The sequence below is a fragment of the Anolis sagrei genome, chromosome 2 (assembly GCF_037176765.1).
Source record: "Anolis sagrei isolate rAnoSag1 chromosome 2, rAnoSag1.mat, whole genome shotgun sequence".
In the NCBI taxonomy this organism is placed as follows: domain Eukaryota; kingdom Metazoa; phylum Chordata; class Lepidosauria; order Squamata; family Dactyloidae; genus Anolis; species Anolis sagrei.
Window position 1 is genome coordinate 228,510,555 of NC_090022.1, and position 18,105 is coordinate 228,528,659.

Below are 18,105 nucleotides of genomic sequence, written 5' to 3' on the forward strand. Positions count from 1 at the left end.
TAAAGTACAGGATTTTATCTACCAATAATAATGAGCATGAGATAATATCACAAACTTAGAACATTTAATTTTCAAAAACTATATCAAATTTCAAAGAGCAAAGTAGCTTGATTAGTCCTTAAGGATTCAATTGAGCTCTCTGCAGCTCTACAATGAAGTCTCCTTGAAAAATCATTTTGAAGAAGTTCTCTGCTGCTTTTAACACCTTAAAGCCCAGGGAGATTTTTTTAAAACAAGCCTTCATTTGTGAATGATTTTGAAAACATTTTCATGTACATCTTGGTGCTAGATTTTCATTTCTGTTGTTTCCTTGATTCTTAAAAAACTATCTTTGAATTCATCTCTATAATCTCTTGTAATGTGAAGTGATATTTTTGCGTAGCTTGTGTTCTCCAAATGGCCTTGAAGCACTAATTAGCAGCATCTGGATAGCAGAGCATACTAAAGTTAGCACCATGGGTGGTTATACACTGAGCACTTATCCCAGGGCTGATTCAGCATGGTGAATGCCAGATTGGCTAAGGGATGGCTTAGACCTCCATTTCCCTGGCCAAGGTAGAGGCAGGAGGAAGTCTTGACTATCTAGCGGTGCTAAGCTTTTTGGCAGTGCCAGACTGCCACCCTCACTTTTGTGTTCTTCTTGTTGTGGAGGCCAGTGATGTGCCATATGAGTCCTGTCAGTCACTTGTCACCTGAAGTGATGTCAGTCAAGGTCCCAGAGCAACAAGGGAAGAAGAAAGAATTGCCCCCCTCCTCTCCCTGTTCCCTCTTCCAGTTGTCTTGTTGCTCCAACTAGTGTCACACCAAGCAATGAGTGACCAACAATGCATGATGGGCCCACTGGCCAACACAACAAGGAAAAAAAGGAGGAGATAGTGAGCGCCAGCCCATGTCCTTGAGGCTAGGGAACACAGGATGGCCATGTAAACAATTGTGGCTGATTTTTTCTCAGAACTGACCCAATTGCTTTCATGGACCCAAAGTCATGATTGTCTGCAGAATATAGTGAGAATTTGGTGCAACCTGTGGCTATGCTTAATGTGGTTCAAATGTTAAGCAGGTTTGGCCCCTGTTAACTTAGATCAGCTCCATGCACCATTTAGCCACTATGGAGATGATTCGGTGGCCCTTCAGACTAAGTGTTCAGTGTAGATGTGTTCCCTGTTAGTCCTAACTGAACAAGCCTTCTCCAGAACTTGTACCTCTCCCTCATAGTATTTCTTTGCAGCCAAGAGAATGTGTTTCCTTATATGTTCCCTTAAACTCACTTTGTCCCTTCATCAAAATCAGAAATTGTAAATTATATTCTACACACTAGCTTCCTAAGACTAATTTGGGATTTGTATGCAACAAGTCAATCTGGTGGGAAAGTGACAATTAAAGCTTCCACATTCCTTTTATGGCAGCATGGGAAGAGAGAAGGAGAAGTGTGTGAAGCCAGGAAATGGTGGGATTCATTTGTATAATGCTAAACCATACTCTAAAATGACATCTGAGCAATTTTGAATCCCTCATATACATCTCCCTGTCAATCTGACTTACACAAAAAAGTGATCTGATATTATAGGGAAATAGCTACCAGGGATGGATGGGGCGAACAACTATTTTCACCATGCTGCACACTGTTTACTATATATTTTCCACAATTTAAATATAGGAAATATTAGAAGATGGAAGTATGTTTCTTATTACATTAGAGGATAGGAAGTCTCTGTGTCTGACAGCAACCCATTTAGAATGCCTTTTTATACACTAATTCTGGACATTCAGCCACCTATTTCAAAAGAAAGGGAGATAAGAAAATAGTCGAACTGAAAATTATTAAACAAATGAAACTTCCCATCTGATGGCTGAAGCAATTTAATGCAATCATCTGGTGGTAGATGGCCAGAAATAAGTGGATAGTGATACCATAGGTGGTTTGTTTTCATTTCTTCACTTGTACAAAAGAATATGTGTGTTTAATGCTAGGAAACTGCACACACTTGATCTGTGCACCTTCTAAAAAGTCATTTTAGGACATGCTCACAACAACATTCAGTATATACTTCACTTTAGCAATTTAGGAGCCCCTGGTGGCACAGTGGGTTAAAGTGCTGAGCTGCTGAACTTGCTGACCAAAAAGTCGTAGGTTCGAATCAGGGGAGCGGCATGAGCTCCCGCTGTTAGCATCATCTTCTGCCAACCTAGCAGTTTGAAAACATGTGAATATGGGTAGATTAATAGGTACCTCTCCAGCGGGAAGGTAACAGCGTTCCATTAAGTCATGCTGGCCACATGACCTTGGAGGTGTCTATGGACAATGCTGGCTCTTCAGCTTAGAAATGAAGATGAGCACCAACCCTCAGAATCCGTATCACTCCTATATAGCATAGAGCCCCCACAGTGAGACTGATTGCTCCGCATACCAATCTAAGTGGTCAGTGTAAATGTGCCCTGCAACCTCATCAGATAGGGTGGAATTTGGTGGCATATGCTGGTTCCCCTTCCCTTTTGCCACAGAGCCCACTGACTCTCATCCCACGATGCACAGATACTTCTGGTGGGGCTCTATGGTAAAAGGGAAGGGGAACCAGCATAGGTCACCACCTTTATGTTACAGGCCATTTAATAATAAAATGAATGTTATTCGTAACATTTTTTCATGTGATGCAGGACAATTAGAAGTAAGATATTCCTAGCCATACACTGGAGCAAAACACCTCAAGGGGGCATGCTTGCCCAAAGCACTTTCATATAATAACAAGGACAAGACAGTTTACTTTCATTTTGTATTCCAGTTTGCATTTAAGAATAAAAATAGACATGAAAATGTATAAATTGCTCCTGTAAGGACACAGAAAGTGATTCCTAACCTCCTCACATAATTTTCTGCTGGAAACAAGATTGCAGTTGTTGAAATAGGCAGTAACCTGTGTACAGTGGTTCTCAACCTGTGGGTCCCCAAGTGTTTTGGCCATCAACTCCCAGAAATCCTAACAGCTGGTAAACTGACTGGGATTTCTGGGAGTTGTAGGCCAAAACACATGGGGACCCACAAGTTGAGAACCACTGCTGTATAGTAAACCAATGCTTAAAAATAGTTAGGATGCCACAAGAAGTGTCAACATTCAAAGGGGGCCATAAAAATAACCACATTGTTAAGTTCTTGTGGGTTTTTTCGGGCTATATGACCATGTTCTAGAGGCACATTGTTGTTTTCAAAAAATAATTAGCAAAAGAAGAAAATTACCACCTGCCAACAGTGATTATATTCACTTACAATAGACAAATAAAGGATGCAGCAGCATAACTTCCTTTTTTCAAAACTTAATAAAACCCATTGTATGAATCAGAATTTTTTTAATAAAGTTTTGTTTTACGTAGTTTTGAAGATCAAATTAGGTAGGTGACGTCCCCCATTCTCCATACACTGAGTAAACCGATTTATGGCGTTTGTCATGACTCTTGCCAGCATAGCAGGCATTATGTTGGCAATTTCTTCCTGGATGGTGATCTTCAAATCTTGTAGGGTTCTTGGACGGTTCACATAAACACGGGATTTCAAAAAACACCTGGAGGGCCTAAGTTTGCCCATGCCAGTTCTAAAGCTATTGGATGTGAAGAACCAGCAAGCTCTCCATTGCCACAGTGACTGATACCATAATTGTGCCATATTATTACCATGTGTTTCTTTCTTTCCTGGGAACTCAATGTGGACCAGAAGTTGACTTCTCATGGACTGGCACCATCCTGTAAATCATCACTTTAAATAGAACTGATCTAAGATACAAGCTGTGGGATTCTGGGAAGGGAGGGAGCAAGGAATATCTTATTGTACTTATGATTTTGCATAAGGCTGGAGTGTGTCTAGAAGTCAAGCTTGTCACATTTTTTTTACTCCAACCTTGAAATGCAAAAAGATGCACATTTTGAACTAAGGAACAGAGTGTCCGTGAACCCATTCTGAGCCTTTGGGTTTATTTTCAGTGTCAGAGCTGAATTGAGCTCACAGTCTTTCTGCATAGAAATCAGCTGAATGATATCTATGATATCCTCCTTTTGAGAGCCTAATTTAAGAGGGAAAGGGTTGCTTTCCAATCTACTACACATAATCAAAAGAATTACAGTCAGATCATGATCTAAGATTTGTCAATTTCTACTGGAAATTAATACATTTAAAACAAACCTTTAAAATCTCTTTCCCATTTAACAGTTCTGCAAAATATAAAGGGTCAGAAATTGTATAGAAGCAGATGTGCTTGACTCTCTTGAGAGCAATAAGGTTGAATACGCTTGGGCCCTTCCACACAGCCCTACATACAAGAATATCAAAGCAGAAAATCCCATAAAATCTGCTTTGAACTGGGTTATCTGAGTACACACTGCCATATATTCCAGTTCAACACAGATAATGTGGGGTTTTATTTAGCTGCGTGGAAGGGGCCTAAATCTCTATGGAGTTATGGCCATAGCAATGAGTCATGCAGGATCATACAATCATATAGTGCACTCTACAAGTTAGTTATAGATAACAAACTATCTTGAATACCAGTTGACTTTAAATATATATATATCATACACAACTTTCAACTCCTGACACTTGAACAAAAGGCATATGTATTTTACATATGTTTAAGATACAGCCTAAGGGACAATATAATATCCCGAAGAAATAGAAACTGAGCAATAATAGTTCAAGATATATATATAGAGAGAGAGAGAGAGAGAGAGAGCAATTTAAATTACCTGAATTCATTTCTATGTATTTCTGCTATTTTTCTTTCCAGCTTGGGAGATTGCTTGGGAAAAATCCTAAAATCACTGACATAATTGTCCATGTGGTCATCAGGATCATAGTCACCAAGCTCAGCTGTGTAGATGCAAATACAAACAGACAAGAGGAAAATCAGTTAAGATACCACTACTAAAAGATACAGTTACTAAAAGGATCATATTTCTAGTTATTGATTTATTTCACCTCTTTGTGCTTTGGTTTGAGGATTTATTGGATGAAGTAATTCAAAAATTCTATAAACAAATCAATCTTTAATGCCATGGTGTCTATCTGTAAATGTTGATGTGCCCTCCTCCCCCAAATACAGCTGTACATTAAGGTCATCTGTAAAGCCCTGTTCTGAGCATCATTGCCTTCAAAGGTTAAATAGTTGTTCACTGGGAAAAGGGCCTTTTCGATTGTGGCCTGGTGCCCTTGCAATACTACCCCCTTGCAGAGTCACTTGGCAGTAAGTTCACGACTTTCCAATATCAAGCAAACTAGTTTTAAATTCCTGGACCTCTTATACTCTGGCTTCCCAAACACAGATATACAAAAGTAAACAGTTGCATTTTCTTGTTTATAAATACGTAAACAGTCCAAGTTAGCCATTATAGGTATGACCATCAATTGATTTTTAATTGAGGTTCCATCATATTATTGTGTTGTATTTATTGTATTTTAGGTTTATTAAAATTCATAATGTGGAATTCTAGGGTTATTGGTATGAGAAATATACAGACTTTTGGCTCAGGGCTGTGGTTAGCACAAGTTAAACCACCCGCTACAGAAGATTTTGCCAACCAGAATGCTGGCAGTTCAAGCTGCAGGTCGGGGTGAGCTCCCGCCATTAGCCCTAGCTTTTGCTTATCTAGAAGTACAAAAACAGCAATGTGAGTAGATAAATAGGTACCGCTTTGGCAAAGTGGCAAAAGGCGCCCCTGAAGGCATGCCAGTAATTCAATCAGGAAGGTGTCCATGGACAACAGGTGCCTCGGCATAGAAAAATGGAGCAAAAGCACCTCCCCATGGCTGGGTCGAGCACAGCCTCCAGATGCCAGAGATTAAAGAAAGAGGGAAGCCTTGCCTTTATTTATGTACTGTCTGTCTTTGTTGTCAATTGTATAACAAAACTGAATGTTTGCCATATATATACTCTGTAATCTGCTCTGAGTCCCCTCAGGGAGATAGAGCAGAATATAAATAACGGTTGTTGTTGCTGTTGTTGTTGTTGTTGCTGTTGTTGCTGTTGCTGTTGTTGTTGTTGTTGTTGCTGCTGCTGCTGCTGTTATCATGTAGGTCCCATCTAGACTGCCATATAATGTCTGAAACTGCATTGTATGTAGCTGAAATAATCTACTATTTCAGCTGCATGCCTAATTATGTTTGAGCAAATTCAAGGTTGTGTCTACACTGCCATATAATGCCTTTTGGAACTGCATTATATGGCAGTGTAGATCCAGCCCAAGTTAACTAATATTAGTGGGACATGTCTGTGCTGTACATAGTCAAGTCCTACTGGTTGACTTCACGTACATCCAAACAAACTGATTTAACAAAAACCTTCAAAAGGCTTTTTATACTATATAATACTCCTGACCAAGACCCTGAAATAAGGTGCCATGTTGCTGTTCATATCACTTACCTTGGACAATGCATGCACCCAGGTAGGCTGCATCTGAAAACGCGCACAGCAAACGGCCATGGAAAATATCTCTTTTGATTTGTAGATATAAAAGGTACCTGCATGTAGTATGAAAAACAATTATTTACATTTCTATATCTATTTCCTTTTTATTCTCATGAAGATCTCTGAAGATCACACTAGTATCGCAAAATTAAAATTCAGAGGGTCAGAGAAGAAAAGAACTTAGGGCAATTCTACACAGCCCTTTAACCTGGGAGCAATCGGGTTTTTAAAAAGCAGGGTTTTACAAATGCTCCAAATGCTTTTTTGCTTATGAAGGAAGAGTCCCAGGTCCAATACCGAAGGCTTTTTAATTATTGGGCTTCATTTGTAGCTGTCCTTTTTTGGACATCTTCCTGGAGCTATTTTTGGCTAGTCATAGTTTATGAAAGTCCTTTGAAATATTCACAACTTGTGTATTGGTAGTTCCCAAGAGAGAATTTTTGTTCCATTGTACTGAACTGATTCAAAAACCCTTAATCCATAATGACAATGTGCTAAAAGAGTCTGAAATATAAGTGCTTTGAGACACTCTACTAGTCTAAAAATCCTGTAACTTTTGATAACACTTTCTAGCAGTGTAAATCAGTTTGCACTACCCTGGGAATAGTAACAAGCTCAAGAGTATATCTGAGAAATGGTGTGCATTCTGGTTTGAGCTGATAAAGATACCATGGAGAGGCATTTCACATATCCATCTCAAAACCTGTCACACAATTCTTTTTCTTCCTTTTTTTTACAAATACACTAGATGTCCTGCCACCAGAAACAGGTGTTCTCAAGAGCTGACTTAAAAGGTCATGTATCAGATAATACAGAAAGGTTTTTAGGGAAGGATTAGTAGGGATGACATTAAGATCCTTTCTACACTGCCATATAAAATCCAGATTATCTGCTTTGAACTAGATTATATGGTGGTGTAGATTATTTACTTTGATAATCTGGATTATGTATATCTCCTCAAACCTAAAATGAAGCTTTTCCCCATATAAATAGCTTTAAAAATGGGAACGTATCTTAGAATTGTAGGTGCCTTTTTCTGTAGGTGGTACTGAAATTAGTGTACGTCTTACAATTCATGGCATCTCAGAACTGATGGAATGTAATAGAAATATAAACTAGAAGTGTAAATAGTGCTGAAATGCAAATGCCGCCCTCCTGCTTTCTCCATGTTCTGCGGCATAGAGAGGAAAGGATGGCACTTACCTGTGTCATTCTTTGTCACTGCAGCAGTGGTTACAGAGCTCTAAGGAATTCCTGCCTACTGCTGTGCACCTTTGCCGATGTCAGCAAAGATGCCCACGAGATTTGGAGAGGCTATGTGTGCCTGTCAAACTGGATTCAATCTGAGTGGATGGTCAAGACTCTGCTTCCACCACATCCATGGTTCAGAAGCAGAGTAATGAAAACATTATGGCAGAAACCAGGGCTGGTTGAAAGCAGCAATGAATTTTGAGGTCCACATGAATGGGTCCTGAGTGCCAGGTGAGCCCATTCCTAGAAATGTTGGCTCTAGCCACAGTGAGACATGATTAGTTGCATCTCATTTGAATTACTGTGTAGGACTTACTTTGAAAATCATTTGGAAACTTCAGCTAATCCAAAGTGGAGCTGCGGTGGTGCAGTGAGTTACACCCTTGTTTAGCTGAACTGCTGAACCGAAGACCTGAAGGTCAGTGATTGGAATCTGTGAGATGGGTTGAGCTCCTATCTGTCAGCCCCAGCTTCCCATGTGGGGGACATGAGAAAAGCCTCCCACAGAATGGTAGCACATCCAGGCATCCCCTGGGCAACATCCTTGCAAATGGCCAATTCTCTCACACCAGAAGCGACTTGAAGCATATTCTTAAATTGCTTCTGACACAATTTTTTTAAAGCTAATCCAAAGAGCTGCCACCACATTGCTCAATGGGGCCAGCTACAGTGGTAATAACAACTTTCTCGTTACAACATAATAATAATAATAATAATAATAATAATAATAATAATAATGTTATAACCTGCCTTATCTCCCCGAGGGGATTCAGGGCAGTTTCCAACAAAAGATGGCAAACATTCAGTGCCATAAAACAATCCAAAATGAACAAATAGCCTCATGAATAAAGCACCTATAACAAATTATAACAACTATACACAAAGCTTAAATAAATAAAACACATAAATCTCTTAAGCCTACAAAGTAACAAAACTAATCAGTTTAAAAACAATTAAAAACAATTAAAATAACTATTGTTATATAATTTATAACTGAATGCCTTATGCCTTTCTGTTTTTATGTGCAATTCAAAGTGCTGGTTACAACCTATAATGTTCTATTCTCTGATATGAGTCTGTCCATATTTAGAAATCACCCAGGAAGACCATTAAGGATTATCATGGCCAGAATCACTGGGTTGTTGTAGGTCTTTCACCTGCATCTGTGGCAAGCATCCTCAGAGGTTGTAAGGCGGGGTTGTGGGCGAAACGTCAGGAGAGAATGATTCTAGAACATGGCCATACAGCCCGAAAGACCTACAACAACCCATTAAGGATTACTTCTGATGCGGACTAGGAGAAGGTCTGGTTGGTAGGTGCTTCCCTGCTTTGAAACTCCCTCCCTAGAAGTCACATTGGTAGCTTTGTTGTGAATCTTCATGGGTAAATTAAGACCTTGAGGACTGACTGCTTTGGGAGTAATGGCTTTCATAATGTAGTGTGTGTGTGTTTCTTTTTAACAGTCATGCTTTTAACTATCCTTAATTCTACAAAAACATATAAACCCTTTACCCGTGATGATTGTTTGAAGGCTAAGTAAATGCATTTATGTTGAAGAATACATGTTATAATAATGATTTGTTACCACTTTCAAGATGAGTGCAAAATAACGAATTTCAAGCCTAGCATTCTTGTTTGTTTCCCTAAACACAGGAGACCAGTGCAGGGAAATGCTTTACATGTTTTAACGTTTGACTACCAGTGTTGCACACGGAACAAAATTAAAAGTTTAGGTGATGTGCTCACTCCCCTGTTTTTTTTTTTAACTTTGCCATCATTGTCTCTCCAGATGTTTAACAATACGACTCCGTTCCCTGCTAAAGCGCTTTACGATCCATACAGGAAAATACTTAATTGACACAGTCAGCAAACAGAGAAAATTGCAAGGCACAGTGTGCTGTCAAAATAAGCAAACGTGCTTTTGATGGAGCCTCTCTCTGGGGATGTCAAAGTAATTTCTTCTCCAGGGAGAAATGATTTGAAATAGCAATGCCCTTGACAAAAATAATTTATAGTGTTTCCTCTCAAGAGAGAGTGCTGAGTTATTTCTTTAAAACAGCAATAACATGCCACATTTTCATTTACAAATCATTTGAACAGCTAGGAATAAGCAAGCATCACCATTTGTAACAAGCGAGGTTTAAAAATATTCAATGATAAGACATTTCCCCACAACTCAAAGCCTACATCTTTTTTTGAGTCCCCACTTAAGCAGACCTGTTAAATCAAGGGAGTGTTGATTAGCGAGTTATATAAATCCAATTCATTCAATCTGTATATTTAGACCCAACTCCTTAGCAGGAAAAAATGCTTAAGAAGAGTTTGCATCACACATTGACAGGTTTTGCTTATTTGGGCCGATACTGCAACGCTCTCTATGTGGGGTTGCCTTTGAAGACTGCTCGGAAGCTTCAAATGGTCCAGTGTTTGGCAGCCAGGTTGCTAACAGGAGCGGCACTCAGGGAGTATACTACTCCTCTGTTGCGCCAGCTCCACTGGCTGCCAGTTTGCTACCGGGCACAATTCAAAGTGCTGGTGTTAGCCTATAAAGCCCTAAACGGTTCTGGCCCTACTTACCTCTCTGAACGCATCTCCTCCTATGAACCGACTAGGACACTAAGATCACCTGGGGAGGCCCTGCTCTCTGTCCCGCCTGCATCACAGGCGCGCTTGGCAGGGACGAGAGACAGGGCCTTCTCAGTGGTGGCCCCTCGGCTGTGGAATGCCCTGCCTGCAGATATCAGATCGGCCCCCTCCCTGCTGGCATTTCGGAGGAAAGTGAAGACCTGGCTGTTCGAACAAGCATTTGATTAAACTGTGTAATTGAACATAGGAATACGGAATAATGGATGATGAGACTGGATTCTCATTTTACTGTTGAGGCACTAATGATTGTTATACTGATGTTTAATGATTTAAGTTACAATTGTTTTTAATTGCCCTATACTTGTCTCGTGATGTTTTGTATCGATGTTGTTCACCGCTTTGAGTTGCCTGAGGGCTGAGAAAAGCGGTATATAAATAAAGTAAATAAATAAATAAAGTAAATAAATACTTGCAGCTGTAAATCAAGAAAAACACAGGGTGTCAGTTAATTCTTTGTGAAGAGGGAAACTAGATCAGCCCCCTCCCTCCTGACCTTCAGTAAGAAAGTGAAGATATGATTGTGGGACCAAGCCTTTGGACAATGATTCCCAGGGCAATAATGGTCTCTCAGTACAATAATGAATAATGCAAGTGACAATTGGAATGGCCCCTGGAATATGCTTTTTGGTGGTGTGATTTTATGTAATTGTTTTAAGATTAGCAGTTCAAAAACATGCAAATGTAAGTAGATCAATAGATACCACTTCTGCGGGAAGGTAACGGTGCTCCATGCAGTCATGCTGGCCACATGACTTTGTAGGTGTCTACAGACAACACCAAGTTTTCAGCTTAGAAATGGAGATGAGCACCACCTCCAAAGTCAGACACAACTAGACTTAATGTCAGGGGAAACCTTTACCTTTAACTTTAAGTTTGATATGTATTAATTATGTGATTTTAAAATATATGTTGTTTTATCCAATATGTCTATTCGTGGCATCAAATGGTGCCTTTGTTGTGAGCTGCCCCGAGTCCCCTTTGGGTGAGAAGGGTGAGATATAAATTAATAAATGGGCAAGTACATTAAGGAACAGCATGTTTAGTTTACCTGAGACAAAACTAACACAGAAATTACTCATTTGCTATTTAATTTGTATTTAACTAAATAGTTATACATATATTTCAGTTAATTTAAAGGTCCAGTTACTAGCTTAACTAGACAGGATCTACTGGTTAAAATGGCTTATATAATTATTGGCCTCTCATTTGATCAATGATTTCATTGGATTACTCTAGTTAGGAGTAATAACTGGATTTAGGCCAAAGGACAGTTCAAAGGATGATAGACTACGTGACCTACTGAAACTCTGACTCAGGATTTCAAGTTTACAGATATTTAAAATGCATTACTTTCCCATCTTCCTCTCTAAACTTTTGTGTGGCTCTTTTAAAATTTTAAATACTATCAGCAATTCTGTGCAGATTTTTTCACAGCAATTTTGTGAAGAAGTTTTAAAAGGGAGTTAATCTCCTTTGAAAGCAATGGAAAATTTACTATACGCCAATATGATGTTATGGCCTGGCAAATAGGGATATTCATCTAAATGTTATGAATCTTCCAAAAATATATTCTGAGAATGTGAATGAAATATCATTCAATTTGGATTTAAAATGGAAAAAATCATTATTAGCATAAGAAAAAATTGGCTCTCTGCTTTTCTTCAAATGATACTGTAAGTGAAGAATGTATTAAAAATCTTTAATGTAAATTTTACTTCCTCTCCTCCCAACCTCAATTGAAATTTTTCTAACTAAACATGGAGGGGAATTTTATGTAACAAAGAAATCCAAGACTCGTAGCATCATGGACTACGAAAGGATGTCTTGATCGTGATGGCACCATGTTTATTTTGTTTTGATAAGAGCTTTCTTGGAAGAGTTTGCTTTGAAAGCCAGCACGCAAATTATTAAATGAATAATACATACTTTAACAATTGGTGGTTCCTGTTTGTTTGTGTATTTTTATGACAACAGTTTTGTTATTTTATTGTGATTACCTTTATTTGTAGTTGATATCCATGCCTTAATCATAATGGACAAATATTAAAGTTTTGGTGGAAAAAAATAAGTAATTAATTAAAAGCAGGGATTTGGCACGCCAGTTATTGCCAAGCCTGCAGCAGAATTTGGGTGCCTTGGTTTGCATACACAAAGGAGAGATTTATTTATTTCTTTTTCTCCAGCCCATTCTCAGCCAATACCAAATATTCATTTTGAATCATCATTTAACTACATAGTGCAGTCTTAATCACATTAACCTAGAGTACAGTTGAATTCTATGCAGGAGGCCAATTGTTCACAATGGGACACATACCCGAGCAGGCATATTAAGCCACCTAAAACATGATATGTGCTAGAAAAGACAGAAAGCAACCCAGGCATGTAGCACAACAGTGGCTCACCTTGTGATGCTTAATATAGATATCTCTATGCCAGTGGTTCTCAACCTGTGGTCCATGGACCACCAGTGGTCCGCAAGAATAAAAATATGGTCTGTGGCCTCACCATGACTACACCATTGCCTCAAAACCACATGGTAATGAGAGCGACTGGTCTCACAAAACCCTCTTATAGTGCAGAGGAAACGGGGATGTTGGGAGGGGAGAGGCTGACTACCCATGAAAGATTACTACTACCACATCGGCTTTAGATGATTAAATATTGTTTTTTGTTTTTTTTGTGGGAGAGCAGATGGTGACTACTGGATGGAATATGTTCTGTATCAGAAACTACAACTGATGTAGTCTATCCAGTTTTCTGAAACAGCACCCTAAATAACCAAACCGAACCTAAAGTTGACCAAAAATTGATTCGTAACCCTTTTGGTACTAATGTTGGAGAGTGGTCCCTGGTCAAAGTGTTCCCTGGTCAAGTGGTCCCTGGTCAAAAAAAGTTTGGGAACCACTGCTCTATGCTCTCCCTTAAGCTCCAAAAAAATTCTAGAAAAATGTGTGCTAAATCAAAGTAGGAAAAACAGCAAATGATTAGTATAATGACACAGCTAGAATCTGAAATCATCAATTAAATGAAGAGACAGGAAAAAATATACCTGGTGAGCTCTTCTTTAATCTTCATTGGTTCGTGTGGGTAGAATTTCACTCTAAAGCACATGGTATATGGTGGATGAGCTAAAACATTACAAAGAAAAATCATGAGAACAACTATATAAAACATGACTTATTTGGCACTGTAGGAAACTTTCCCAACATCCCACCCCCAATAGATTATGAGTGCGCAAATTAAGATCAAAAGGGTAAGTAAAAAGCAGGTATAATGCATGACAAGGAAGTACAAAGCATAAGTGGAATACAGCCAATCTAAACTAGATATTTTTATTATGTTATTCTGAAATGCAATGCACACATTCCTGGGAGTAACCCCCATAGAATACTGTAGTACTCATTTCTAAGTAAATAGCTACAGAGACATATTATCTACAGACCTGTCACATGGGATGGTTTGAGTGGTTAAAATGAAGTGGTCAATGTGCAATATTTGTAAATACATTATTAATTAGGCTCCACATCCTCTACCAGGAAATAAATATGTGTATAGGCAGGACAAGGACAGTCTAGTGAGATCAATGTCTCTGCTCTGGAATAAGCCACAGGAGCGCTTGACCTTGTTGGGCTTCTTAGCTGCTTCCTCCTGCAGCAACAGACCCAATTATCTATCAAACACAATGGAGAGCATCCAGACTCTTCTCATGGGGACATGGTTGCTTGTTTTGCATGTGTGGGTTACATGCATTCATATTGTGCTTGCTATCCATATTTGTGCTGTGAGCAGTTTTATCAATACCCCTAATGAAAAGAACAAAGTTGTGGAAAGATGTCCCATGGGGTGGCTGTTGCATGAATTCAAGCCACAAGAGGGCAGCAAAATCTCATGAGACATATGGCTTTCATGAGATTTGGAGGGCAACAAAGAGTTCTAATGGATGGAGATTATGGATTTGTCTATATGGGCATTAAAACTTGGAGTCATCCTGAATTGATTCCTGGCAATCTTCATAACATTCCTCAATTTCCAATGAGTATCATTGATTAAAGTGAGGCTACATATACACTGCCATATAATGCACTTTGAACTGAACTGAACTGGATTATATGAGTCCACACTACCACATAATCCAGTTCGATGCAGCTAATCTGCATTCTGAAACTTAAGTGTATGACAGTGTAGATTGGGCCTGAGTTACTCTAGTTTTGGCCCACTACATACAACTTGGTGGGATCCTCTGGAGTTTGCTTGAAGCTCTGGAGCATCCCACAGCTTCAGGGAAAGTGAACAGCTGGATCGGATCTGATTTGGACTGGACCAATGTCCACATGGGGCACCACTATCCCTGTTTCCTTGGGCCTATCAGAGATGGGAAAAGAGGGCAGATCGTACCCATGTGCTGCTTCAAGTGGGCTGTAGAGGTGGACGATCACTCCTCTCCTTCTTACTAGTTGCATGGGTGTCTCTGCAGCCATCTAGGAGCAGCGACAGTGACACGGAAGATGAAGTAACAGTCCAGTGGATGCAATGTCATGTCAACCTGGCGGGACCATATAAACTTCAACCTGCTGCCATGGCGGTTTCGGTGCGTGTGACCACTTATGGGGCAAGTCCAGATAACATTTGCTCTGGATTGGCCCTGGATTTATAAGCAGTATAGACACAACCTGGTCTACCTAAATAGAATAATTGAATAATTGCCATATGTAAGCTGCCTTGAGTCCCCCTTGGGGTAGATAAAGGCGGGGTATAAATAGGGTAAATAAATAAATATGTGAGAATTGTGGGCAATTCCATCAAACAATGAAGAATATGAATAATGTGGATCAGTCAAACGCAACCATTACATGGAATTATTTTTTAAAGTGTTTGGGCTGTATTTTACAAAATTCTCAGCTTTATATTTTGAAAGCATGGCTTTTAGTTATGATGGAGATGTTTAGAAATAACCAGTTTTTACTTTCACATGAAATAAACTCACACCTTCAGATGCAATACCAAGTCATAAAGGAAAATAACAGACAAATAGTAAAACATGTCTGGGAGAAATAGTGGACTGCAGAAAAATAATACAAAGAAAAGAAGCAGAGAGAAAAAATGAAGCAGTAAAAACAGAGCAAGGGGAAATAAGTGATTGACGTAAGAAAAGGAATTATACACATTTTACACTGCAGTATGAATTTTTATCTGTCTTTCTATATAAGTCATTAAATATAGGAATATGGCAGCTTGTTTCCTTTGGCCAAGAATATCTAGGTTTTTGAATATGTTTATTGATCTTAAATCAAACTCTAACTCAATTAAAATGTATAAAAAGATGCCTATGAATTGCAGTTTCGAAAGCCAGATCTTAGTCGTCAGTGAAAAATCACTATCTGTCCAAGGTGATTATAGTTTAGTTGTAAAGCACATCACTACACCTGACAAAGTGTGAGGAGAAAAGTGGGTAGATTAATGTTATCACCACCCCAGGACTAGTAATATGCCATGGGCATATCGCCTTCAGACTATATTGTCTGGAATGTGTCAACATGTCAACATAGCCATCAACACCTAACAAATGAAATTCAGACATCCTTGTGTATTTTAAACACCTCTGTCTTCACAGTAAACATCATCTCTGAAAGGCACAGACACAACGAGATTTCTGTTCATTTCACCAGACACAGTATGTTAATAGTAATTATGTAATTATATTGCATAATGCAATTCCATCAGCCCTCTAGATTTGCAGGTTGAAATTTTGCCAATTTGATTACAAATTTCTAGTGGACTTTGACCATGCTGGACCCAGAGATTCCTAGAAAGAACACTTCTCTGGAGATCTCTAGATTCTCCTGTGTGGTTCTATGGTCAACGTCTGACTTATGTTGTGCACAGTGAACACTGATTGCATACATATGTTAGATATCACATACAATTGTACCTCTGTATTGACCAGAAATCTGTGAACATATGTACACACTAAAACAGCACTGAATCCCACATTATGTTTTTCTCTGCATCTCCTACATTACAGGGGCATTGGAATCATATAGAGTGCCTTCAAAAATGTTCTTCCCCAATGAAGAATGTCTTGATTTTACAAGGAGCTGGAGGGATTATATCTACCTTCAAGTCACTTGTTGACTTATAGCAACACCATGGATTTCATAGGGTTTTCTTAGGCAAGGAACACACAGAAGTGTTTTGCTGCCTCCTTACTCTTGAATATAGCCACAGCACTTGATGCTCATAGGTTATCTCCTATCTAAGTACTAACCAGGACTGACCCTGCTTAATTTCTAACATCAGATAGGATCTGGTGACTTACTAAAGGCCCTACAAGGAGCTTAATGTATCATTATTTAGTAATATTTTTTTTTGCCCTCTGCCTATATTTGTTCTTTTACAATTTTGTTTCTAGTTAAGCGTCCCTCCTAGAACAGGGATGTCAAACTCATTTTCACCAAGGGCCAAATCAGCCTTATGGTTGCCTTCAAAGGGTCAGTTACAATTGCAAGACTGTATAAATGTAGCCATGTTGACCTGAAATTGAAAGTCTAAAGGGGAACATAAAATGGTGTGGTGAACTCACAGGCCTTGCATTTGACCTGTGTGTTATAGAAGCTCCCTCCTCTTTTCATTACTTTAACAGTTAATTATTAAAATCAGAGCTTGTATACAGCTGGCTTTCCACATATGGAAGTTTAAGTTTTTGAGATTAGATTATCTGGGGATCTGCTTAATATTTTCTCTCTAGGTTTGTCTAGAAATGCCTAAGTAACCCCAGAGAGTAACATTAGGGGTCATATTCTTAGTGGGGGTCCTGTCTCTATGGATCCAGCAAAAATGGATGGCCTAGGGTACATACTAGGGAAGCACCAAATGTTTTGCTAGTTTCCAGGATGTTAAATAAATCTGTGAAATATCAATACTGACTTAGGAGTTTCCTTTCTATATACAAGAAAGGGATAAGCCTTTCAGGGACCAGGTCTTGGAGTTCATTAAGGAAATTAGAGAATACACATATGCATGAATATGCACACAAACACACACACTTTCATATCTGCATTACTGTATGTGTGGAGACATAACAGTTCTGCTACCAGTTATCTGAATTATTGTGCAACAAAACATTGGTGAAACAGTATCTCAACTACATTTTACACTGTTACATTGAATTATTTGACTCATCATGACTGAGCTGCTACTATGTTTACAGCTATCAGCCGGAATAAAATCATTTCCCCTTCTCACACAATAGAAACAAGAACCGGTATATAACTGGCCCATTCAACCAACCCACTGGTTTTGGGATAATCAAAGGATTTTAATACATAATACTCCTCCTTCGTGCCCTATGTAATTACATCAGATTATATTCTGCTGAACATCTTGTGCTAGCAGCTTTATTTATGTTTAACATATGGTCATAGTACATGTATGCAGAAACACATTTTTGGCTCAGTATCGACCTGCAATTTTTGCTATTTCTACTCTATACACTCTTTAACAATGGGGAATATATTTTCCTTATATGTCTATCTCTTCAACTTGAACTTTAATTCTTGTCCCTTCATATTCCATCATTCCATCATATCATTTTTGCATCTTGTTCCTTACATTTAATTTTCTTATCGATGCCATTAATATGCAGAGTTAAAGGCAAGTGTTGGGTGAAGGGATTCAGCGTGCAGAAAATACTCAGTTAACTTCCTTGTTGTTTATAGCTAATCAAAAAAGAGCATGCAAGATCAAGTAACACTAGCTTGTAAAA

General features: G+C 38.8%; 1 protein-coding gene across 2 annotated transcripts in view; it reads right to left on the bottom strand.

Moving 5' to 3' along the window:
• Positions 1-18,105, bottom strand: part of FRMD3 (FERM domain containing 3) — a 143,938-nt gene that overhangs the window by 34,011 nt on the left and 91,822 nt on the right. For both annotated transcript variants that reach the window (XM_060762145.2, XM_060762146.2), the window contains exons 4-6: positions 13,393-13,471; positions 6,402-6,499; positions 4,729-4,852 (exon numbers count right to left, since the gene is read on the bottom strand). In XM_060762145.2, coding sequence (XP_060618128.2) covers positions 4,729-4,852; positions 6,402-6,499; positions 13,393-13,471 — 301 coding nt within the window. The remainder of the gene's footprint in view (positions 1-4,728; positions 4,853-6,401; positions 6,500-13,392; positions 13,472-18,105) is intronic.